We start from the raw sequence: 25,372 nt of genomic DNA on the forward strand, positions 1-25,372 counted from the left end.
AGCCACTGACTACCACCAAGCTTACTCCCAATAATACACACCTCGAAACGTTTTTTCTAAACGAAAACCTCTGTATTCAGGTTAAATTGCCGTGTTGGCACTTTGCGATAAATAAGTGGGTTTTGGGTTGCAATTTGGGCACTCAGTCTCGAAAAGGTTCGCCATCACTGCCCTACATGGTTGCCATAAGTCATATGTTACTTGAGTCACATGTGTCACCACACCAGGGAAAAATAGAAGAGAGTTCAAAGTAGCAATTTTCAACTAGAAAAAACTCCCCGCTCGGGCAAGGGGAAAGGTTAAGACAGGGCCAAATAAGATGAGACTCCAACTGATTAATACATTTCCTCAGCACTTCTTAGAAAGAAAAACAGTGATGCAGGCCATCTCAGACCAAGGTCAAGAAATTTAACCTCCAGCTTGGTTTCACCACAGCAACAAACCCCTCACCAAATTATTGTCAGTCTGGGGAGGGGGGAACAAACAGGTTTCTCTCTTGGTGAGTTTTCTCCCCCTTCTAGCACTATAAGGAGTAGGTGGGGTTCAGTAACGTTGGATCCAGTATAGCTCCATACCTCTTAACCAAATCAGCAAGGGTCAAATGAACCCCATCAAAGTTGGAAAGAAGCGCAACGTCTTTAAAAGGTTCTGCCTTCCAAAATATTATTACCTCAGTCTTGTCAGAAATTATTTTCAATCTGTTTCTTTTTAGCCATTTAACCACACCAGAAAGGATTCATGATCCCTTTATCGCAACACCAGGAGATTTGAATAAGGAGATGTAACAGCTGGGTGTCATCAGAATATTAATGGCAGCCAACTCCCAAACGATGTACGATTTGTTCTAAGGGCTTTTACAAGAAGGTTGAATAGCATGGAGCATAGGACTGCACCCTGTGAGAATGCGTAGGATAGGTTTCAGGGATGACTACCAGTCTCCAGTGGCAACCCTCTAAGTCCAGTCTATGAGTAATGATTTGAATCAATCCAAAGCACATCCCTTGATGCCTACTTCTGCCTCCAAATGCCTCCACAACATGGTACAGTCCACAATATCAAAGGCAGCAGATAAACTCAGGAATGGCCTTTATCTACATTCAGACCACCTTCAACTACAGCCACCAACATACCTTCAACATTTTCCAAAGTAGAAGTGGCCACTTTTCAGTTCTTAGACTGAGCATCCTTTGTGGCAATTTGCAACCTGCTCAAAACACAACCCCACTTAATCCAATTAAGTCTGTAATGTGTCCTATGTGTACCCGTTCAGGTTCTTGCAGATATCTCTGTTATGAGCAGAAACCGCTCCCCCACACCCCTCCCCTTCCTTCCCTTGCATACCACCCCTCACTCCCTCTCCTTATATGCCACCCCTCCTCCTCCCCCCACTAGGGTGGGTGGGCCATGTCCAGATATAAATTTCTGAATTTAACAGGAGTTTCAGATATCATTGCTTTGAGAACGTTGCAGAGTCCATCCTCATATCCAAGATCTGAAAGAAACTAGGCCAGTATTTTGGAATAGTATATTTAGAGTACAATCCAATAAGAAATGTCTTTCACAGACCACAGTGAGAGGAATAACAATTACATGACAGAGAATTAGCTACTGGAGAAAAAAAAGGCTACTGAATGAAACAGTGTAAATTTCTAAATCTAAATTTCCAAAATCCTAAACTACCATGATGTTATAGTTAGAGTAGGATCCTGGAGGCTTGAGTTCAAATTCCCACTCCGTCACGATTGCTTGCTGGGTGACCTCAGGCAGACACCCACTCAACCTGACCTACCCCATAATTTTGTTCCAAGATTAAAATAGTGAATTTTACCCAGTGGATTCAAAAGTGTGCTTTTCATTATTATCCGGGGTTGGTCACACTAAAATTGGAGGCATCCTTTTCAGACGTTCAGGTTCCAAAGTATTACCTTTCATTTCTCACTGTTCATTCAACCAAGCAGTCATGAACAGCATTTGCGTGTGCAATTGAAAGTATTAACTTGGTCGGATCTGCCCTCCTTCTGCAGCCCCAAATCTACCCCCTCAGTCCTGCTGCTGGAAAACCTGTGCCCTTGAAGCCCTTGTGTGAAAAGGTGAAACTGCTGCACTAGCTCCAACCTGGTATTACAGACCTGTGCTTGGAATTAATCACCGCAGAGCTGAATGTAGATCATCAGCCTAAATCACTTGTTCAAAACATATTTAGCCACTCCACTCTACTGGGGGGGAAAGCTAGTCACCTAACATGCTGCTTAATCAATTAAAATGTAACAACACATTTGCAACAGTTAAAACACAAGAAAAGAGACCCAATTACTGCCTCTTCCTGTGAACTGCTGGAATTCTACAGCAGCATCTTCTAGGCAAAACAATGCTGTTATGAATATTCATCAATCAACAAAGAGAGAAGAGACCTGGTAACCTGCAAAGGGGAAAAAAAACTTTACCTCCAGGAAAAGACAAGTGCACGAACACACACATTCAATAAAGTATTCCTCCATCTCCTTCCACTTCAAAGGGTTGTTTTTTTAAACCAGCTCTCGGTTGCATTCGATCTGATGGAGGCCTGACTATGCCCAGAATGCATAAAATGCGACAAAGACGTTTGTTCATCCCAAAGGGCATAATAGCCAGATTAATTAGGACTCTAAAACTTTCCATGGTCACGGCAAGGACAGCCTCTCTCTCCAAAGCACGGTTCCTGCTGCCAAGGGCAGAGCATGCGACTGAGCTGATTCTACAAATCGCACACCTGAGACATCTGCTGTGGGAAGACTGCTAAAAGGCTCGCCACACGTTAAGCACAACGGTCCATTTCCCTCAGCCAACTCTTTAAAAGTTGAATGAACAGCAAGAAAATGTGATTTTACGTCACAGATGCCTGCAAAACTCCTTTTTTGCCTCATACATTTTGGTAACTGGGTTGTCAACTAATCAGGAATTTATATGGGCTTCACGTTCTTTCTTTGCCTTTAACTGAAGTTTGGTCTGCAGGAATTGGCAGGTGAAACGTGGAAGAAAAATATCAAGCAGGTGTTAAAAGGGCACAGGACTGAACGTGCCAACCCGAATTGGCCAACATGCAAGTACTGCCACTCACATTTCTTCAAGCAAACCACACATTCTAACCAGAGGAACTAACAAGCAGTCTTGCACAGATCGTCACAAACTGGCAATTAAGCCTTTTCACAGAGAACTCTGCTCTTGAACTCCTGGAAAGGGGGACACACGTTTGTCAGAGAGGCTCAGTCTATTTTTTTAAATTATTTTTAATCATGTTTGTAAATTACTTTGAGGATCTAGAAGGGCAACATTTTGAAGAGACGTGCAGATGCAAGTGAGAAAATTTGAAAAGATTCTCTATTAATTTCCATCTCAAAACTGAGCGGCTATTTCAAGCACGACTCAAGCATAGTGCCAACCTCTTATGTTAGTGCTCCACAGCACAGGGCCCAGGGATACCACAGCTCTTGCCAATATGTTTCCTGTGATTCATTTGATCCTGCTTCCCAAAACAAATAGCCACCATTGGCTTTTCTTGACTTCTTTGGAGCAAGAGGTGCTTTTGAAGAATAGACAAAAGTGATGCCTTCTGAAAGTACCCTCTCAGAAACAGCTGCCTCTGTCATTGGAAAATGGTTGCCTATGAACCTCCTCCCCCCAATGTTTTGTGACTGGCCCCAGCAGCCTATGGCAGCCATTTTGTGATGGTGCTCGCTCTCCGTCCTTAAATTTCAATCGAGAGTGTCAGCAGGAGGAATAAGATCAGAGATTTCTGAATTTAACAAGAGTTTCAGAGATCATTGCTTTGAGAACTTGTTGCAGAGTCCATCCTCATATCCAAGATCTGAAAGAATCTAGGCCAGCATTTTGGAATAGTATATTTAGAGTAGAATCCAATAAGAAATGTCTTTCATAGACCACAGTGAGATGAACAACAATTACATGATAGAGAATTAGCTACTGGAGGAAAAAAAGGCTACTGAACGAAACAGTGTAAATTTCTAAATCTATAACGTCCAAAATCCTAAACTGCCATGATGTTATAATTAGAGTAGGATCCTGGAGGCTTGAGTTCAAATTCCCACTCTGTCACGATTGCTTGCTGGGTGACGTCAGACCAGACACCCACTCAACCTGACCTATCCCATAATCTTGTTCCAAGATTAAAATGGACAGAAATTATTGTAAGTCACTATGGATCCCTGCTGGGGAGAAAGGAGGGTGATATTGGAAGTAAATAAAGTATGCTATTAAAACTATTTTGTGTTATGGTGCTAAAATATTTATTTCCACAGGTCCCAGAAGGGAATCTTCAATCCATTTTAGCATATCTTTTAAACTGCATCTATATTACTTTCTAATTTGAGATCCGAATTTCTACTACACAAGTTCTTCTAGAGTACACAACTCTATCTTTCGTACTAACTTACCAAACCTCTGTATTCCAAGGTACTGTATCTTTGAATGACAATTGGTGGAGGATAATTGTGGGAAGTAATTATTTTGCCTTCATACCCTGTTTGTGGATTCCCCAGAGGTATTCGTCTGGCGAACTGAAAACAAGATGCTGGACTATGAAGCCCCTTGCTCTGCTCCAATAGAGAGGCCTTCTTAAATGTGATCCTGTGCAAATATGATCTTCTGTTAACTGAATCTTTGTGCATTCAGAAAAAAAAAAAGACAGCTATAAAGAGGCCTGGATAAATGGATAGGGGGATGCTAAAACATTTAAGGATTCTTCACACAGCCTGTTGGCTCTGCTAATACTGTTGAAATGTAGAGAATAATCACATTTTAGCAAGTACATAATTACATAGCGAGCCTCTTTTGTTGTAAGGGAGTTACAGGAAGCCAGGAGGCTTTTCAGATGGCATGCTCATTTTCTTTCCCTTTTCATTTCCAGCGAGCCTTCGTCACGTAATTAAAGCCACGGCATTCATCAACAGCTCCCATTTGTTGAGACAGGCCTCATGGGGTCCATTTCCGACTCTTCTAGGTAAATTTTGCTCTTCATTTATAGCCTGCTTTTCTAACTGGAAACCAAGACTGATTACAAGTATGATTAAAAAGGATTTTTTATCCATCAGTAATAGACTACAAATTATGGTACCATTTGGATCTAACAGTAAAAATTTTCAGTAAGACAAAACAATGCAGTAGGGCTGGGCTGTAGAACAGGGGAATAAACCAAAACAAGGTATGAAAACATCAGTTTAAGGCAACAACAAGGCTCTAGTGGCACTCAAAAACCATAATAATGTGGCTGGTCTCTCAAAAATCAGGCTCTGATAATCTGATCATCTTCACCCTCCTCTCAAGCCAAATCACAATATCACCAAAGTTTACTTTTTGGAGTCACTAGGAGACCTGCTTTTTCCTTGCCCTTTCTTTCTGCTCATTGTTTATGGAAGTCAAATTCAACAGTACATCACCAGCACATTTGAGGTGGATGAATTTTAGCCTTTCAGAGGCTGAAGATGAGCCATGACCTAAAATAGACTCTTCTTTCTTATGTGGTTAAAACAGTTGCAATAGGTCAGCCATCTTGCCATGTACAGAGGCAGATATTTATTCTCCATTCATACAACTTTCAGCATATCTCTTTATAGGTGGACCGAGAGAAGAAAAACTAATTGAAAAATAACATTGGTCTTACCTGTGAAGGAGACTTCTCCATTGAGCAATTGAGGACATCTGGGTAGTTTGGATCTCCATTCAGGAAGGCAGGGGTTAATAAAAAATTTTCCCGGGCTCCTCCTCTTTCTGAGGTCGGGCTCTTCTCTCACTCTCCCAGTTCTGGTTTCTCCAACAAGCAGTGCATGCCTGAGTAAAGAAGGGTCCGAACCAAAACTTGCAGATAAAAAGGATTCCTGGAACAACAACAGCCTCCCATAACTAGGGGAAGGTACAAATAGTCCAGGAAGGAAAAAACCACAAAAAAAAACGAGAACGAATCAATTTAAGCGGTCCCTCAGAAAACCGAGGATTAGTTCCCCTTGGGAAAATGTAACTCTAGAGACTATATAAACTAGTGGAGAGGATGTATGACTATTGGTGGGCAGATGTCCTCAATTGCTCAATGAAGTCTCCTTCACAGGTAAGACCAATGTTATTTCTCCATTGAGCAAGAGGACATCTGGGTGACCTCTAGCAGTGTCACTGACAAATTAAAGGGTGGGAGTCGAAATCCTCTCCTATGATGTGTTGTAACACCCTACTGACCGTAGTCTGCATCGGCCGCACTGAAGACATTCAGTCTGTAATGACGGACAAACGTGGAAAGAGAGGACCACGTTGCCGCTCTACATATTTCAGACACAGGCACATTATTGTTAAATGCTGCATTAGTGGATGCGTTACGGACAGAATGAGCCGTAATCCCAATTGGGACTGTCAGTTTTTGTACCCGATATGCCTCAGCTATGCATTCTCTCAGGCACTTGCTAATAGAGGGGGAGGACAATTTTTTGGCCTCTATTATGATTGGCAATGGAAATGAATATAGGATTCTGATAGGTCTAAACTCCTGGGTCCTAATCAGAAAAGCCTTCAGGGCCCTTCTGACATCAAGTTTATGCCAATACACCTCCTTGGGGTGTTTTGGGTCTGCACAAAAGTTGGCAGAAAAATTTCCTGACATCTATGGAAGGTGGAATTAACAGGGGACCCGAAGGCAGGGTCCGTCCGCAGCACTACCTTATCCTTGTGAAAAACACATAGTGGTGGCTTGATCGAAAGGGCTGCCAACTCAGAAACTCTTCTGGCAGAAGTAATGGCAATTAGAAAGACAACCTTCATTCTGAGGTATTTGAGGGAAATGTCCATAATGGGCTCAAAGGGCGAAGTGAGTGCGTGTAAAACAGTGTGTAACCTCCATGTGGGAAAATGATGGTTGATCGGCCTACCCTTAAGGGAGGCTCCCCTAAGGAACCTGACAATGTGTGGATGAGAACTAGGGGAAAAACCTTCTATTCTAGGGATCACTGAGGTTAGCGCTGCCACCTGTCTGCGGAGTGTATTTGTTCTAAGGCCAGTCTCTAAGCCATCCTGTAAGAAGGCCAGAATGTCACCAATCTTGGGCTCCGTTAGGTGAGACCTTCTTCTGTTCATCTGACGGCTTTCCGTAGTGTTATATATTCTTTTAGTGGAAGGTTTTCTAAGAGGCTAGCATGGTGTTTAATACTGCTGTAGAGTAGCCTCTGGAAACTAGTTGTTGCCGTTCAATCTCCACGCGGTCAAGTTCAAGCGCTTTGGATCTGGATGAAATATAGGACCCTGGCTGAGCAGGTCCTGATGAGGTGGTAGGCGGATGGGTTTGAGTACTGACATCTGTAAGATGTTGGTGAACCATGGGCGCCTGGGCCACCAGGGGAGCCACAAGAATGACGTCCGCTCGTTCCTGCTTGATCTTCCGCAGAACCTGGGGATCATGGGAAAGGGAGGAAAGGCGTAAAGAATTCAGAGGCCATTTGGAGGATAAGGCATCTGTGTCCTCCGTTTTGAGGTGATAGGCGTGACATGAATCTGGGAAGTTGATTGTTCAGATTGGAGGCAAAGAGGTCCACGATCGGAGTTCCCAGTCTCTGAGAGATCCATTGAAAGATCTCCTCCTTCAGATGCCATTCTCCTGGGTGAATGCTTTGTCTGCTCAGCCAGTCCGCTTGAATGTTCAGATTGCCCTGAATGTGCTCGGCTCTGATGGAGGATATGTGAGTCTCTGCCCATTGAAAAAGCAAGACGGCTTCCCTCTGTAGAGCTGATGACCTGGAACCTCCCTGTCTGTTCAAGTACGACTTGGCTGACCGGTATTGTCTGTCGAACTAGAACATGGGCTCCTACCAGCAAATGTTGGCGTTTGAGGGGCCTAAGCGAATTGCCCGCAGCTCCAACACATTGATGTGGAGATGAGTCTCGCTGCTGACCAGGTCCCCTGAGTAGGGATGCCCTCTAGTGTAGCTCCCCAACCTTGAAGGCTGGCATCTGAGAACATCTGTTTGGTGGAGGGTATCCAGAAGGTCTTCCGATGTTTAGATTGGACGGTCTGGTCCACCACAACAGGCTGATCTTGACCGACCTCGGTACTACAACCTGCTGATGAATTTTGTTGGAAATAATTTCCTGAAAAGGTAGAAGGAATCTCTGTAATGGTCTGGATCTGATCCGTCCCCACTGAATGGCGGAGTAGGCTACCAACAGGCCCATCAGGCTGGCCAGAGTGAGGAGCCGAGCATTTGTTTCTGGTGAGAACCTGCTGTATCTTGGTCCTCAGGGTCGTTGTTTCTGCAGAGGGACCAGAATCTTGCACGACTGGGTGTCTAGGATGAAACTCCAGATGTTCCAACCGTTGGACCGGGTTTAAAGAACTCTTCTCCCTGTTGACTAAGAAGCCGTGTTTCTCTAAGCATAGCAAGGTCTCCTGAACGTCTGAGCGTGCTTGAACCTGAGAGTTTGGTCGAATCAAGATATCGTCCAGGTAGGGGAGCAGTCTGATGTTTCTTTCCCTGAGCAATACCACTATGTTGATGAGCAGTTTGGTGAACACTCTTGGCGCAGTGCAAAGCCGAATGCGAGAGCCCTGAATTGAAAATGATCTTTTCCTACGCCAAATCGGAGGAATTTTCTGTGGCCCTCGAATATGGGTACATGAAGATAGGCTTCGGCTAGATCGATTGAAGTGAGGAACTTCGTTGGGTTGCAGGGAGTTCGGCAATGGAACGCAGAGTTTCCATTCTGAAGTGTTTTAGTTTGACAAATTGGTTTGGCGTACTTTAAATCTAAAATTGGGCGCCACTCGTTTTTCTTGGGTACCGTGAAGAGTATGGAGTAGACTCCCCTGCTCCCTCTGTTCCGATGGCACATGCTCCACAGCTTCTATTTCTATTAGATGTGAGATGGCTTTCAGCTTTCTGTACCTCTTTTCTGGAATTTTGGATAATGGGGACATCATGAAGCGACTTGGAGGGAGAGAAAGAAACTCTATTACATATCGAAGTTACTATCTCCAGGGACCAAGCGTCTGTGTGAGAGGATCGCCACTCCCTGGCAGAATTTTTGAAGTCTTCCTCCCACTGCGTGGGGCTTGGCGTCATGCCTTGGATTGGCGATTGTCCTGGTTGCTTGATCGGAAGCTGGATTCTTATGGGAATCCTTTCTTGTTCTGAGGTAATGTCAGTCCTTGGTTTCCGTAGGGGCGTCCGAAAATTGTCTCTCTTGAACTGGTTGGCTCCCTGTTGGGGACGAAAATTAAAGTTAGAGGATGGTTTCCTGTCGAAGTTCCGAGAGGGCTTTGGCAGGTGCTTAGGTTTCTCCTTGGGGTCCACTAGAAATTCTTTGAGGTCTTCCCAAACAACTTTTCTCCCTATTCTGAGACCATGGCTTTAGATCTCCAGTCCGTCTGCCACGCTCTCAGCCATAGCAGTCTACGGCGTGGCAACGGAAGAGGCCATTGAACGTGCTGAGAAGGTGACAGAGTCTAGTGGCATCAGCGTGAGAAACTGGCAGCCTTCAACATCCTGTTAACTCCCTCTATGGCTTTGGTCTCCGTGGGAGGCAGAATCTCCAACACCTTCCTTGCCCAGGCGATCGTGCTCTGGAAACAATCCCGAGGGCAGTGGCAGAGCTCCTGATAGCCCATGGCAGCCGCCCGTGAGTCCTTTTGCAGAATTGCTCTGCCCTTCTATCTTGTGTCTCTTCCCGATTTGTCCTCTACCATCCCTTGGATACAAGACCTGAGCTCTGCAAAGCGCCCAGCCCCTACTGGGCCATCTATAATGGGGACTTGTAAAATATTATTAGCATATGCAGGTAAATCCATACAATTTTTAAGCAAAAAATGGGGCACCTTCTGTTAGCAGCTGGCTTTTCCCATTGATTAATGACCCGGAGTCTCAAAATATTCTGGGAAGGGAAAAACCTTCTTGGAATCGAGGGTTGGAAGGAAAAAAATTCCCCATCTCCCTTATTGTATGGAAGTGGATTTGCAGCTTAGAACCCTCTTTGTGCTGCTTCCCCAGGTGAGCTGCTTAACCCACGATTTAGATAGCAAATATTGATAGTCATCCATCACTAGAGCAGGCGGGGAGAAGATTGTGCAGCAACCTTCCATTTCCTCCAGATCCTCCTGATCTGATAGGACACATCCCCCTCCTCCCCTACTGGGCTCCTGAATCTGAGGGAGTTGCCAGAGGGTTCAGGGTAGTACACGGCCTTTTTTTAAGGCTGCCTTAGTTGCCAAGGGGTGCCAGCTCTCTTATTATCTTTAAGCCCTTGCTTGGGAAAGGGTTACTATGGAACTAGCAGGGGACTAGCTGGGCAGGTGGTTGAGGATCTGTAAAAGTTCTAGCATTTCTCTCTCATAACAGCTCTTTCTTGCTGCAATGCCTTTAAAGAATTCAAAAGCTCAGATTTTAACTCTCTCACGGAGAGCTTACCGCCCTCCTGCAGTTCAGGCCTCCCTTGTCTCTCATTTTGCGACGTGGCCACAGAAAGCCCAGACCCGGGAACCCAGGTACGGTGGGCTGGAGCGGAGCGGGTCGCCATGGCTGCTGCCGTTTTGCGCGCTCCCGCGCTTTGACGGCTCCGTCGCCTGGGAGCCGCCCGTTTGCATTTGCCTGCAGCCTGGCTGCTTTCTTCTATTAGCCCTCCTGCGCTGCTAGCCCCGGGCTGGGGAGCATTCGCAGGGAACCTTCGCTGTCTTCCTCCGAAGACGGGAGAGCCCTCCCCTCCGTTTCGGCATGTCTCGTGCTCTGCGGAAGGAGGAGGAGGAAAAAAGCGCGCGCGTTGGCGCCAAAGCCTCAACGCCGAGTCTCTTCATCAACGGGACTGGAGGGCAGGAGAAGCTGTGCCGTTTGAGGCCAAATGGCTATTCTCTACTGCCAGTCCTATTCCCAGCTCTGAGTTGAAAAGGATGAAAAGAATGAAAAACAGAGCTTCCGGTGGCTGAGAAGCAGCCACTGAAAGGTTATATATCCTGGGCAAGGGAACAAACTGGGAGAGCGAGGAGAGAAGAGCCCGACCTCAGAAGAGGGAGGGGCCGGGAAAATTTTTTATTAACCCCTGCCTTCCTGAATGGAGATCCAAACTACCCAGATGTCCTCTTGCTCAATGGAGAAGGAGCATCTATTATCCAAAGAGATTGGATCTGCTTCCGGCTCCAAGTTTACAATGAGCCACAAAGAACTACCGCATTTAGGAGTTCCTCAGGACAGGATAGATTGCAATTTAAAGCCATGCGTGATTCCTGCCTTTTTCATAAGGTGCTTGAACAAATTCAAAATTCCTCCAAAATCACTTGTTCATGTTCTCTTTTCACACATGGAGCAACCCAGTCACAGTAAGCACGAATACCAGAAACTCCTCCAACATTTTTACCTTCTAGTTAAATGAAACACACACCTAACCTGAAAAGCAACGTGGAGAGGGGGACTGCAATTAGGTAACTTTCTCATATATATCTTTTTCCTGCTCATTTCTTATTACCACTTTTGAGGAGACAGTTTCTGGCTCAGTGTATAGCATCTCGTTTGAATGCAGAAGGGTCCCGGGTTCAATCTCTGGTATCTCCCGTTAAAAGTATCAGGTAGGAGTTGATGTGAGAACTCTCTACAAAGACCCAGAAGAGCTGCTGCCAATCACAGTTGTCCACCTCCAGATAATAGCTGGAGATCTCCCACTATTACAACTCATCTCCAGGTGACAAAGATCAGTACATGTGGAGAAAATGATCTGTTTGGAAGGTGGACTCTATGGCATTATATCCCATTGAAGTCCCTCCCCTCCCTCCTCATGCTCCACCCCAAAATCTCTGGGTGTTTCCCAATCCGGAGGTAGCAACCCTAGTCACAGTAAACTATTCTGACCTTAATAGACCAGTAGTCTGACTCAGCAACAGGTAACTTTTGCATGTTTATGAGTACCTCTCATCACATATTTTACATCATCTAATGGGATGGGGTGGGGGAGGCACAGCCAAATTCTACCTTCCCACCGAACCAATCCCCAAAACACAGATTTCATGAAAAGGCTGAACAGAGAGGCTACAATCCACAATTCTACTGTAATCTACATCCCTATACACATTTAATATAAAAAAAACATGCTTAGTATTTGGCTACTCCCTCACAAGTCTCAAATCTTTTATATACAAACTTCCTAGGTCCTTCTCTAATTAAAGCTATGTTTCTACACTCTGAAGAATTTCCTCTTTTAAAATGTCACTTGTCCTCTTCCAGAAACATTTTTGTGTAAAATGAACACTGATAAACTCAATAGCCAGAGGTCCCATCTCAAAAAGGTTACCTTAATTTCTCTCTCTCTCTCTCTCTCTCTCTCTCTCTCTCCCTCTCTCACACACACACACACACTCATACTCTCTCTCTCTCTCTCTCTCTCTCACACACACACACACACCCCTTCAAAGCAAGGGCTCTGATGCTCTTCGTGCTTAATTTCACACAATTGACATTAGCATGCAAATACCTTTCAAAATCACTCTTCAGCCACGTGCAATAGGCTTCTGGAATTATTAATCAGGGATTAAGTTTGACAAGATGTGAAGTGCTGTCCCAAATAACACCTTTAAGATGCACACTAAAGAGAGACATCCGTTTCAGACTAATCACCCTGATTTGGTATGCAGAGCAAATGCAACTGCCATCAGAAGAGCAGAACTATGAAAAACCTTGATGAGGCCATGTTTTTCTTAACTTAAAGCATCAAGGAGAACCTGATCTTGAGCAACCCTAACCAACGTAACTGTGCCCTAGTAAGCACACATTCCCAATAATGACACACTGGAGATATCTCAGGTGGGCTACCATGTACTTTGGTTCACTGTTAAGCTAATGACCACAGAGAATCAATTCAATGTGGTGGTTTCACAACACAGCAATGATGCAGTTGCCATGCGTCACCCAGGTATAACATTAGTACTGGACAACATTGGTTACAATCCACAATTACCTTTCCCCATAACACCACCAATTGCATTTTAAAAATACTTTAATCTGGTACTTCTGAGGTTTAAGAATTGCCTCTAGGCTTCACCCCAGTTCTGCCTGCATGGCTCTAACACCTGCTCGAGGACCAAACAAGGAAGTCACCCTTGAAAACAATCTTGTCTTTCTCTCATTCTCTGAAAAACTTCTAATACTGTAGGATGAAGTTGCATTTATTTATCACATGCCAGCAATAACAGAGAAAGTATATGCAGAGAACAGCTATAATAAATGACTGTGCATGTGTACACATGCGCTAAATATCATTTTCTGTTTGGCAGGAGCTTTAATTCAAAGACTCACGGGGTTAAAACAAGAAACCCCAACCCTGCATGTGGCCATGTATCAGTTCATCCTAACTCAGAGCACTCTTGACGATGATCATAACATAGACAGCTGTCAATGCAACCTATCAAGCTCCTTTGCACTGTGAGCTCTAGTGAAGTCACCTAATTTCCTGGAAACACATTTTTATGTTAATAGACCAGAAGAAAAGATATTTGCATCTTCCATTATGACATGTCAAATGTATTTGGAAATCCATCACTCTGATTACCACCTAGACCAATTCTATTTGCATTTTTATCTATTCCCCTAAGAACACCAAGAATCAACATGCTGACACTAAAAATGGAAAATCAACAGGCAAAGCAGCCATTCTCCCCATTTTAGCAGCAAGATTTTCCAGCTGTTTCAATAAATGGCACACAAGGTCAAGGAGTTTCGTTTCCATAAATGCTTGAAAAGGAAACAACCGTTGCTCTCTGGGCTATCAGCAGAACCTGCTGCTTAGACCATGTTCACGCGAATAGATACAACCATAAAAGCATCTAGATACGGCACCAAGCACTCCATGGCAATAAAAAAAAAACTGCTTCAAGGCATTCTTGTTTACTTCTCAGTACTTTCAGAAAACATTACATTTTGCAGTCAGCCAGTCCATCTTTATTATGATCATAGACCAGCATAATGTAAACTCGTGGCCCTCACTACATACTAAGGCAGAGAATTCCAGAAGCTAATTACTCTTGAGCTAAGCAGCAAATCTTTTTCTCTCCTAAAGCGATTATCTGTAAACTTCACTGGGCACCCACAAGTTTCTAGAGTTACGAGGGCCGTAGAAAAAGTTCACCCTTTCTCTACCCTATGCATAATTTTGTAACCTACCATGTTTCACCTGCCTGACCTGGCTAACCCAGACTCACCTGATCTCATCAGATCTTGGTAGCTAAGCACGATCAGTCCTGGTTAGTAGTTGAATGGGAGACAGCCAAGTCCAGGGTCGCTATGCAGAGGCAAGCAATGGCAAACCACCACAGAAATCTCTTGCCCTGAAAACCCTGTGGGCCGTAGTCAGTTGCAACTTGACAGCCCTTTCCATCACCACCCTGTCTTCTTTAAACCAAGAAGTCCAAGACACACACATTTATAGAAGATATGAATTAGTACAATTCCTACTTGTGTGTGGAATTGTGTACTGCTGTTCAATATAACCAAGCCCTACCCTGGGAGGCTCAGAATTTAACAATCTTCAGATCCCAGCAATGCCAATTTGAAAATGAAGTCTGAGCGGCTTCGTTTGAGGCCCACCTACTGTGTTCAAGTCATATCAGGGTATTCCTTTAAAAGAAATTAAGTACCATTTTATTAATCTCTGAAAACTCTTGTTATAAAATTGCTCTCCCACTAGCGTTTCACTTGGTGCTACGGGCGATGGCCTCCCACTCACCTGTTGATCCTCCAACACCCACTTTAAGCTCTGAACTGTTGGTGAGGGATGTATTTCTCCTTACTTCTTTTCCGTTCTCCTCTCCCTGCTAATCCTCCAGAGTGATGCAGCCAGCAGTCCATTTAATATCCAACGAAGCAGTCTCTTTGCTACAAAAGTTCATGTCCTAACAAATCAGTTTCAGGTTGGCCCAGAAAATACCCCGAAGGCACACAACACAATTCTGCTGTTGAAACTAAGTGGTTCTGACCACAAATAGTAGTTGGATAGGAGACTGCCGGCTCTGAGCAATTTGGGGAAAGGAAAAGGCGCCAGTGAAATAAATAGAGGATTCCACAAAAAGTATTAGCTTTTTTGCTGCTAAAGGCGCTATGATGCCTTAAGAAGATATCTGATGAGGTGGGATAAAAAAGGTCTAAATAAGTTAATCTAGTTATCTATGTGACAACATTAACATAATGCATATTTCGCCACCTGCCCCAGTCATGGAGAACAGACTTCATACGTCTCCAGATAACAATTTGTATGCAAAATGTACTCAAATGCAAACATTTCAAACCGCTCCAAACAAGCTAAAACAAAGTGGCCAGAGGTTGTTCAAGTTCTATTCCAACTAGGGTTACCCACCTACTGAAGCTTTTAAGCAAGCATCAGCTTTTGACCAAGTGTATTTATATAAGTTTGCAAATTACTAGGATGTCAATTTACAGTGCAATCCTAATGAGCGTTACTTCAGTCTAACTCTACTCATTTCAATGGGCATAAACTGGAGTAACTCCGCTTAGGATTGCACTGCGTGGCATCTTTGGGTTGCTACTGAACAAAGTGCAGACTCGAGTTTAACCAAAATAGCCATATATAATTTTCAATACTTGGTTTTCAAATTAATGCGCTAGAGCCAAAACAGCTTGCAAATCAGCTTAAGGTTTTACTTATTCATTCATTCTAAATTTGATATCCTGCCAACCAGCCAGGAGCGAGACTCATGGAAGCTAACAGTCAATGTATTAAAAACATTTAAAAAGTAAATAGCTGATCCTGGAAACAAAACATCAAGTCCCATTATGCATGGAGTGCTTTCCTTGAGGTTCTTTGCTCAACAGTGGGGTCTCCTCGCATTTCTCTCCGAGACCTCACAAAGGTAAAATGGCAGAGTCCAACCTCCAAATCAGCGATTTTCTCCAGGGGAACCTGATCTCAGTAGTCTGGAGAACACTTATAATTCTGGGATATCTCCAGTCTCCACCTGGAGGTTGGCAACCCTAACAGAACTTAAGAAATTGATCTTAATTGACAGCCTAGGCCAGTGGTGGTGAACCTTTGGCACTCCAGATGTTATGGACTACAATTCCCATCAGCCCCTGCCAGCATAGCCAATTGGGGCTGATGGGAATTGTAGTCCATAACATCTGGAGTGCCAAAGATTTGCCACCACGGGCCTAGGCAATGTATAAGAAGGGGGCCTCTTCAAGTACCCCAACACCAAACCATTTAGGCCTTTAAAGGTGATCACTGTGGCCAGATCATGCTTTCTGAGGAACAGCCATAGCTGGCATCTCAGTTGTAGCTGATAAAAGGAACCACATGCCACAGAGTATGGTCACTTTTGGCCATGTCTCTCCAGTGTCTTGCTGCCAGCCTCTGGGTAAACCAGAACACCGGTTCCTAGGTGAGCCTCCAAGTCGCTCCTTCCTGCCGGCTGTCCCCCAGCACTTTCAGACATGCGGAGCTCTTATTCATAGAGAAAGTCATCCCTCAGAGCTTCTTGAGCCATTTAGCAACCAACAGACAAGGGTTTCTGCTTCTTTTCCCTTGCTCTAGCCACCTGGTACTGAGAGTAAGAGGAAAGGGAGGTGAGGGATAGAGCAGAATAGCAATAAGGTAAGAATTCAGGTAGAAATAAGGAAAAAAGGACACAGAATACTGAATAAGTAAAAAGGGCTTAAGGCTAACATCTTCTCCCTATTTGAGGCAGGAAAGAAACTTAAACTGGGCGACTCCTACACCGAGGAGAGAGGAAGTGAGAAAATTGATCCTGCCTCCCTGGCAAAAGGGGGGCGAATCACCTGGCAAGATGTCCTCCTGCCTCTAGAAGAACAATAATTGATCAACTACTATTGGCTACTAAGGCATAGATGAGATCCTCTCATCTATGCTGAAATATTGTGTATTGAAAAATTGAGTGAATGCCAGTTCAGTTTTATGCTAGAGGTAACAGTGGCAACTATTTTGAGACTGCACTTCCTAGATGCCACTCAATCAATCGGAACATGTTATAACTGATACAACAAGTCTACCTGGAAGCTGTGTTACTGAAGGGAGAAGTAGCATTGGGAGACCAGAATCCATAGCCCCATTCCTAAATTAAGAGGCTCCTGTTTTACATTTTCATGAGTCGTGGTGGAGAAGGTATCACTTGAAAGGCGCACAGGCAGATGCAACCATCCTCAAAGAAGCCTTCCAGCAGCCTAAGGAGACTCCATCCAATTCAAGAATCACTTGGAGGAAGGCTTCAAACTTTGCTCAAAGAGTGGTAGGAAAAGGAGAGGATCTGGACCAACAAGTCCCTGGGGCACCCTCATGGACCCCATTTTAAGAAACAGTGGTTTAGTTGAATAACCAGTTTAACTGCTACTCTGGTTATAATAAAACACTGTGGAGCCAATGCAGGCAGAGAAGCCTCCTGCACCTTCCATTTGACACGACTAGCAACAGACTTCAAACTGTATATGCTGGAGTTCTACCCAGCCTAAGTGCAAATCAGCATCTTAAAGACCTCTAACAGTGTAATCTCATGCAGAGTTACTCCAGTCTATACCACTGCAATGAATGGGCTTGGACTGGAGTAACTCTATGTAAGCAGGCACTTTGAGCCTCCTTTCTTAATAAAAGGAAACCTCAAGCCCCAAAGGAAAAGATGGGGTTGAAAAAGGGAGGACTCCCAGAAATAGGAAGGAGAGTGTTTGGGGTAGGAGAGCGGAGTAGAATTTTCAGCTGTCAAGAGAGATGTCGGAAGATCTCTCAAACTACCGATTTTCCCCAGTTAGCCAAAGCAGTGTATTGCTGATAGACAGTTTATACACATTATATAACTGATGCAAAATCAAAACACATGTATGCTTAAATAACTGTATGCGCATATAAAATCTGCATATAAAAACATGGAAGGCCTAGAGCTGATCGTCCGATGAACCTGATGCACATATGCTGTCTGGGCAATACTTCCCCTTGCTTACAGAAATCTAATGATGAATGTCAAATTAAAATTGAATAAGATTGAGTAAAAACCCACAACTGCAAAAAAATCACCTATTTAAGAATCTATTTCTTCTTGAGAGCCACCAACTCTGATCACAGGTTACAGTAAATGCTTGTACATTGTGGATAAATGTTCAGGTTCAATCATATATTAATTGTACTCAAAGCATATATGAAGAAAAATTAAGGGCAGACGACACTTGGCCAGCACACATGTTCACTGTAACTTGTGAAAAAGACTAGCACAGTGATGGCGAACCCACGTGAATTTTGCCGCCAGTGCGCAAAGGTGGCACTCTCGTGGCCCTCTCTGTGGGCACGCATAGCTTTTTTTAGAAAGTTCAAGTCATAATGGGGGTGGAAAATTCACCCCCCCCACACCTACCACATTCCCATTCCAGGCTGCAAACTGGGCCACTGGAGCATGATATTAATGGCGCACCATGCGATAAGCAGGGAAGGGACCTCGGCCCAAGGCAGACACAAGTGCCCATAATGCTTTCCAGGAATTTATGGCTGCCGGGGGGGGGGGGGCAAAGCAGAGGGGGTAGCAAGTGAGATGTGCGAGAGGCACAGAGTGGCAATTACGTGGGACTTCCGCTTTCAGGATCCTACAGGCAGGCTGGCTGTCCCTAAGCCTCTGAGCAGGTAAAGCGGAGGAAGAGAAAGCAAACCGCTTTTTTGGAAACTTCAGGAAAACCTCAAGACATTCAGGTTGAAATTGCTGGGTTGGCACTTCTTGCAATAAATAAAGTGGGGTTTGGGTTTTCGCAATTTCACGGGCACCTCGTTTCCGTTCATAAAAGGTTAGCCACATCCCGCTTGGATCTAAAGAGCACATTACGGTAGTGGCTTAGGACATGGGAGAACCAAATTCCCAAACAACCATCAAACTTTCTGGGTTATTTTTAACCAGCCAATTTTTACCTAATTTATTTCTCTGATTTGTTGTAATTACCAGGTATAGCACCCTAAGATGCTTGAAGGGTGAAATTAAAATGCAGTAAAACAGATAAGCGCATGTGCCTCTGGGCAATGGACAAACTTTCCATCTCCTTTGGATATAGTCAGAAGACTTCACAGGTGCCCCAAATCTAGAGTTCCATTTCCGACCCCTTTACATGAAGCCTACTAAATGACCTTAATCACAGTTCTTGCAGAACTCTCTCAGCCCTAGCAGAGGAAGGGAAAAAGCCACACTTTCTGAATGTCTCTTGTCTTGTAAAAACCCAAAGTAAAGGGATGATAAGGTCAGCCGTATGACTCGGATCCACACTTGCCCAAGCGAAACATGTGCCCCAAAAGGGTTCCAGGGCTTATCCCTTTGCTTCATGTTGTACAGCCAACGAAGCTTCTTCACAGCTAGCTCCTTGAGGTTCACAGAAGATTCGCCAGGGCAGCAATGTCACAAGGCCAAAATGAATCAAAACCACTGTGATGAACCAACTTGATCAGGTCTTTCTGACTTGGTTGCTCTTATGAAGACAGAGAATCCATCAACTGAGTATCACCTGAACACAAGACTTAAGCAACTTGATATACCCACCAGAAAGATCCACGTAATAGACAAGGAAGAAGAGTTTGGATTTATATCCCATTTTTCTCAACTGTAAGGAGCCTCGAAACTGCTTACAAACTCCTCCCCTTCCCTCCCCCCCACACACCAGGGATCTTGTGAGGCAAGTGAGTCTGAGAGAGTTCTCAGGGAACTGTGGATCTTTCACTCCAAGGTCTCATACAGCAGGGCTCTCATGTGGTAGTAGCTTGGTGAGAAACAAGCCTTGGTTCACTCCAGGGATTTCCTCAATCCTCTGTTGCTATTGTGGATGGACAGGGAATCAAACCTGGTTCTCCAGATTACAGTCACCCGCTCTTAAACACTACACCACACTACACTACATCCAACAGCCATCTTGGTAAGGTATCGGATTAGTATCTGGGAGACCCAGGTTCAAATTCCCACCCTGCCATGAAGCCCTTTCACTCTAACTTATCTCACAGAATTGTTGCAGAAAAAAGGAGAGACCAGTGTAAGATGTTCTAAATAACACGGCTCTCACACAGTTATCTGAGGACAGATTAACATTCAAAAGGCAGCTACTGCTTCCTCAGATACAGCTGCTGAATATATTTGCATTCAGCAAACAGACTACTGCAAATCTACTTTTACAACTCTGAGTACAGCAGTCAGCAGATTCACACTTAAGGCAGCAACACCATCCTAATCAACACCAACTTGTAAATACAGCTATTTTCAGAAAGAGGAATTGGAAATTTCTCTAGTTAAAACTCCCAAAGGTCATATTATGCGAATCAAAGTTGGCCCACCTTCAGTTACAGGAGCTAGCAGGATTTTGTTTCTGAAAAACTTCCTACGTAAACAGAAGCCAAGCTACATACTGAAATCTACACCAATTGAAGACGGGGCACAAACAAAAATTACAGAATTGTTTTGCTACTGACGCATGGATAATATTACATTCATTCATTAAAAATTAATACCCAATGACATATTTTTATTAAGTTACAAATTGTGGTTGTTGTAACAATTTCATATCGTCCATGATATTAAAAGGAGGGGAATTTGCAAGCTAATTCCAAGTAAGTCCTGACAAAGAGTAACTCCAGTTGGGCTTTTAAAACTGTTGCAACTAGTCAAACATAACGTGTATAGGGTTAGGGGATCTCACTTACCATTGAAAGCAACACCTTGAATCCTTGATATAGGTAGTGTCTACATTGGGGTTTTGCACCACCTATTTATTCATCTCTTCATTTCTAGTATACCAGACTTTTCTCTGGATATGCAGACCTTAGAGTGAGGCTTATATATTATTATATTTATAAATAAACTACTCTCCCCCCATCAAGTGGGGTTCATAGGTGCACATCAATGTATGTACAATTTAAATTATACAACTAAACGTTTCTAATTGAAACTATAATTCCCATAACACAGTGTCCTTCCCTTTATGTTCCTGAGGGTAGGGCTAATAACCAGCATAAAAGTGTAAAAGAAGAACATAAAGAAGGTAAAATGTAAAAGAGGAGAGGCCACCTTAGATGGTCTGTAGTTTATCCTCCCAATTACCTCAGAAAAAAGCTTGGGAAGGGGACCAAGGTTCATAGCAAAGTGGGGATTCAATCTTGGTTCTCTCAGAACCTAGTCTGACACTGACAACTATGCCACACCAGCTCCCCAACACTCTTTAAGGTTCCTCATCCAACAAGAAATATGAAGCCATCACACACAGATCTCTTTAACTAAACATTAACTTAGGATAATACAGAATGGCATACATTTGCCTCAAGACAAGACTAAGGTAGAATTTTAACAAGCCCAGAACGTCTGTAAGCAACCATATAGTTCAGACCTTTTTCTTTTTAAAGCACCAATTCAATAAACAGCATTTTCCTAAAAGAAATTTAAATGAGATTAATGTTTCTGGGTTTTACTGAGACTGGCTATTTTAAATTAGATACTCTTCCCCTGTTATTGAAAATAAAAACTATTTGCCCGTGTAAGAGACCAACAAAATCTTAGGAAAGGTTTTTCTGAGTTCTTCCTTCCTGAATGAATTCCTAATAATAAATAAATTTAGGGATCTGACTGAAGAAGCCCCCACCTTCCCTGCTTTTTAAAGAAAAGCTTGGTCCAGAACCAACCCAGTCATACAGCTATATTTTGCATGTTCACTTATTCTGTGATTAACCCACTCTGAACATTTTTATCTTCAGCTTTAGGAAAACAAACAGCTACACTCAAATTAAGGTACAACCACATTTAAATTGGAGCACTGCTTTTTTGTGTTTACTAATCATACTGCAGGGTTTTTTTCAAATACAAGGCAACACAACCTACCTGGAAACAGAAATTACCTCATAAAGGGCTTTCTATGTTAGGTCTTGCAGACTTTATAAACCTCTCACTCTCTCTGTTTCTTTTTTGTCCACACACAGTTATGTAGAGAGACCGTGGCCCCGAATATATTACATACATTCACACTTTTTCCCAGGGTGCACAAGCGACTTTAAGAGTGGTACTGAGACAGCTCAGTTTTAATAGTTTCACTAGCAAACTGCCACATGAGCAAGGGCATCATCATGTTCAAACCTAACCAGAATGGACGCTGAATGTCAAAACCAGCAACAATTCTATGCATTTCATATTTGTACCTTTTCATTTTACCGGTAATCTACCAAAGTGGGGACCTCAGAAGTTCTCTTTTCGTCCTCCTCCACTTTATCCTAATGACAATCTTATGAGGTAGGTTAAGGAGAGAATGGTGACTAGTCCAAGGTCACCCAGCAAGCCTCCATAGCAGTCAATTCAAAACTGGGTCTCCTAGAACCTAGTCTAACCTTCTAACCACTTTGTTTTCAGCTAGGTCTGGAATAGGTGATATAGGGGGTTGTTAATTTGACAAGCACAAAATAGTTCACAGCTAACTTAGGACAACCCAGTAGGGTTTTGAAGGCAAGATACTTCCTTTACAAAGTGACCCTGGTATTTTTTTCGTGGTGGTCTCCCATCCAAGTACTAACCAGGGCCAGCTCACCTTAGCTTCTGAGATCTAATGAAACCTGACTAGTCTGGACCATCATAAGAACATAAGAACATAAGAACAAGCCAGCTGGATCAGACCAAAGTCCATCTAGTCCAGCTCTCTGCTACTCGCAGTGGCCCACCAGGTGCCTTTGGGAGCTCACATGTAGGATGTGAACGCAATGGCCTTCTGCGGCTGTTGCTCCCGATCACCAAAGCACACCATCCAGGTCAGGGCAGATGAGATAGGTTACTCTAAAAAGGGTTTTTTAAATTGGACAATGCATCCTTTAGTCATATCTCCCTCCCTTATCTTTTTACATGACCTGAAGAAAGTGCCCATATCTCTTCACTGTGGTACCGTCCCTATTGCAGTACAGAATATATAGCAGATCCCCGAATCTGCTTTTATTCACATACTGGCTGCGACCAAAGGGAACATTCAGACTACACTATGAAATAAAAGGGTATAGCCAGAAGGTGTTATAGGTGAATAAAGTATAGTGGAAGCTTCGGAATTTGTGTTTTAGCACTACGAGAATTCGCTATGTAGCGAATGAGCACCAGTATATAGTGTTTGAATTGGTTTACGTACCAAAATGAGGAAGCTTTAACATGGAAAGGAAACTCATCCTTTTACATAGGAAACAGTGTGGATTGTGTATTATCAATGGATGGACACAGTATTGATAGTACACAATCCACTTCTTAAGCCATCTATCTACTTGGCAAAAGAAATCCCTCTCCCAGCAAGTGTACATTTCAGCTTAAAGATCCCCCCCCTTGCTTTTATGACTGCCTGATCTGTCACAGGCACAGGCTGAAATATTAATTAGCATCCTTCCTCCTCTCTTGGCAACAGAGTTAACACCTCTGCTGTCTAATCCCTCCATGAGAGCGCAAGTTTACAAAACCAGCATCTCCCCCCCCCAGCAAAACAAAAAACAAAAACAAAAACGCAAAGACAGGCCGGAGACTTTGCACAACGCTGCCTCCAACCCCCCAAGTAGCTATACAGGCTGCGTTGTTGCCCTTTGGACCCGCCGGCTTTATCCCGGAGAGGAGGCGATTGCACCAGCAAGCGGCTGACCCACCGACCAGACCTTTGGAACAACATCCCCGGCGCGATGAGATCACCGGGCATTTAACACAAGGGGGGGGGGGAAGAGGGAGGAAGAAGCCCCACCTGGGGGGGCCAGAGGACTGCACCGAAACGTGGCTGCTCTCACAATGACATAATAACCGAGCCCGGCGACTGCAGTTTGGAGGCATCACAAATTTTGGGCAACGGGGGCGGGGGGAGGCAAAGAAAGACAGATGAGACAGCAGCTGCACGGCTGGTGGTGAGTGCCCCCCTGCCAACCCCAATTGCCTCCAGTTTAAATAGATTCTAGAAGGGGGGAAACAAGAGGAAGAATCAACACGAAGATGGAGGGGTTTTTCTCTCTATCTCCCCCCCCGCCCCGCTTAAGTAGTAGATTTTTCTCTCCTCCCCGCCCCCCCCGCCGCAGCTGTCGCGGGGAGGGGAAGAGAGCCGAGCGCCAAAGCACAATAAATAAAGGCGCAGGCCGGGGAGCCTCCGTCGGCGCGCGGGGCCTTGCTGCTGAGCTGCTGCAGGCGCGCCAAACCCAAAAGGACCGGCACCGGCAGCAGCACCGACCTCTCCCGGGACAGGCTCAGAGCGGGGGAATGGGAGAACCTGTTCGTGTGCACACAGGTCCCTCCGGTGAAATGCAATGGGGGAGGGGGGGAGAAGGATCCTAGGAATATTCCAGGGGCCGAGCATGCCAAGTAGGGGGACAGCGGGGGGGGGGGGGGAATGCAAAGTGGCGACCGTAGAAGAGAAGCCGGAGGGGTGCGGAGGGCAAACTCGGCGCCGGGGTTGTGCACGACGCCTCGCCGGCGCCGGAGGGGCTCCTTTGCGCAGTTCTCCCTGGCTGGCTCACCTGCTAGCTCGTCGGGCTCCAGTCCGCTGTCGGCGTCGATCCCGCACAGCACGAAGTAGTGGGCGAAGCGGCACGGAGCCGAGCCGGGCCCCGGGGGCGCCGCGTTGCCGCTCATCCCGCCCGCTCCGGTGGATCCTTCTCTGGGGCGACCCTCCGGGCACGGTGGGCGCGGTGTGCCTCTCTAACGCAGCAGCTGCGCTCCCATGGCGCAAGGCTGGCGGCCTCCCCTCTCTGCAGAGCTCACGGCCGAGGCTGGCGGACTAGTGGTCTGGAGCCCGGCTCAACGCCAGCCAGCCAGCCAGCCCGCCCGCCCGCGATCCTCCTTCCACCAAGGCGCAGCCAACCAGCGCCGACGGAGGGCACCGGCCACTTCGCGCCCCGCCTCCTCGGCGGCATATTTAAATCCCCGGGCGCAAGGAGAGGGGCTGCTTCATGCAGTCCGAGGGAAAGAAGAAGAGACGGGAGTCTTGAGGCGCTTGAAAGGATGGCTTTGAGCACCATTTTTTTTCAGATGCATGAATAAGAAGGGCAAGGAAAGGCCTCTTCTGCAGACGCCGCCTGCACCGCTTCGAAGACGTTTTCAACCCCAGCGTTTATGATTGCGCACAGCATATTTATTACGATTTGCAATCGTTATAAATGAACTCGTTTCCCCTAAAATAAGTCTGTCTGCCGTTCTCAAAACGTTAATTCCTGCCCGCCATTCCCACCCCCCGAACATGTGCTGTTGTGATTCTTCATTGCTGATTCATTGATATCAAAAAGGAGGAGAAGAACACTGCAAATAATAAATTTTAAGAGGATGGGGAAACGCTGGGAGGTCAGGGACCTCAAAAAATGGCAAACACGGAAATTGAGATTTGCCAGCTGCATAGTGGGCATGGAAAACAGCCTGTGG

General features: G+C 44.9%; 1 protein-coding gene across 3 annotated transcripts in view; it reads right to left on the minus strand.

Moving 5' to 3' along the window:
• Positions 1-24,771, minus strand: part of DENND5B (DENN domain containing 5B) — a 152,775-nt gene extending 128,004 nt beyond the window's left edge. For all 3 annotated transcript variants that reach the window (XM_048499997.1, XM_048499996.1, XM_048499998.1), the window contains exon 1: positions 24,475-24,771. In XM_048499997.1, the coding sequence (XP_048355954.1) occupies positions 24,475-24,589 (115 nt within the window). In that variant the 5' untranslated portion in view covers positions 24,590-24,771. The remainder of the gene's footprint in view (positions 1-24,474) is intronic.
• Between the last annotated feature and the right edge of the window lie 601 nt (positions 24,772-25,372).

Source organism: Sphaerodactylus townsendi, linkage group LG06, assembly GCF_021028975.2.
Source record: "Sphaerodactylus townsendi isolate TG3544 linkage group LG06, MPM_Stown_v2.3, whole genome shotgun sequence".
NCBI classification, from domain to species: Eukaryota; Metazoa; Chordata; class Lepidosauria; order Squamata; family Sphaerodactylidae; genus Sphaerodactylus; species Sphaerodactylus townsendi.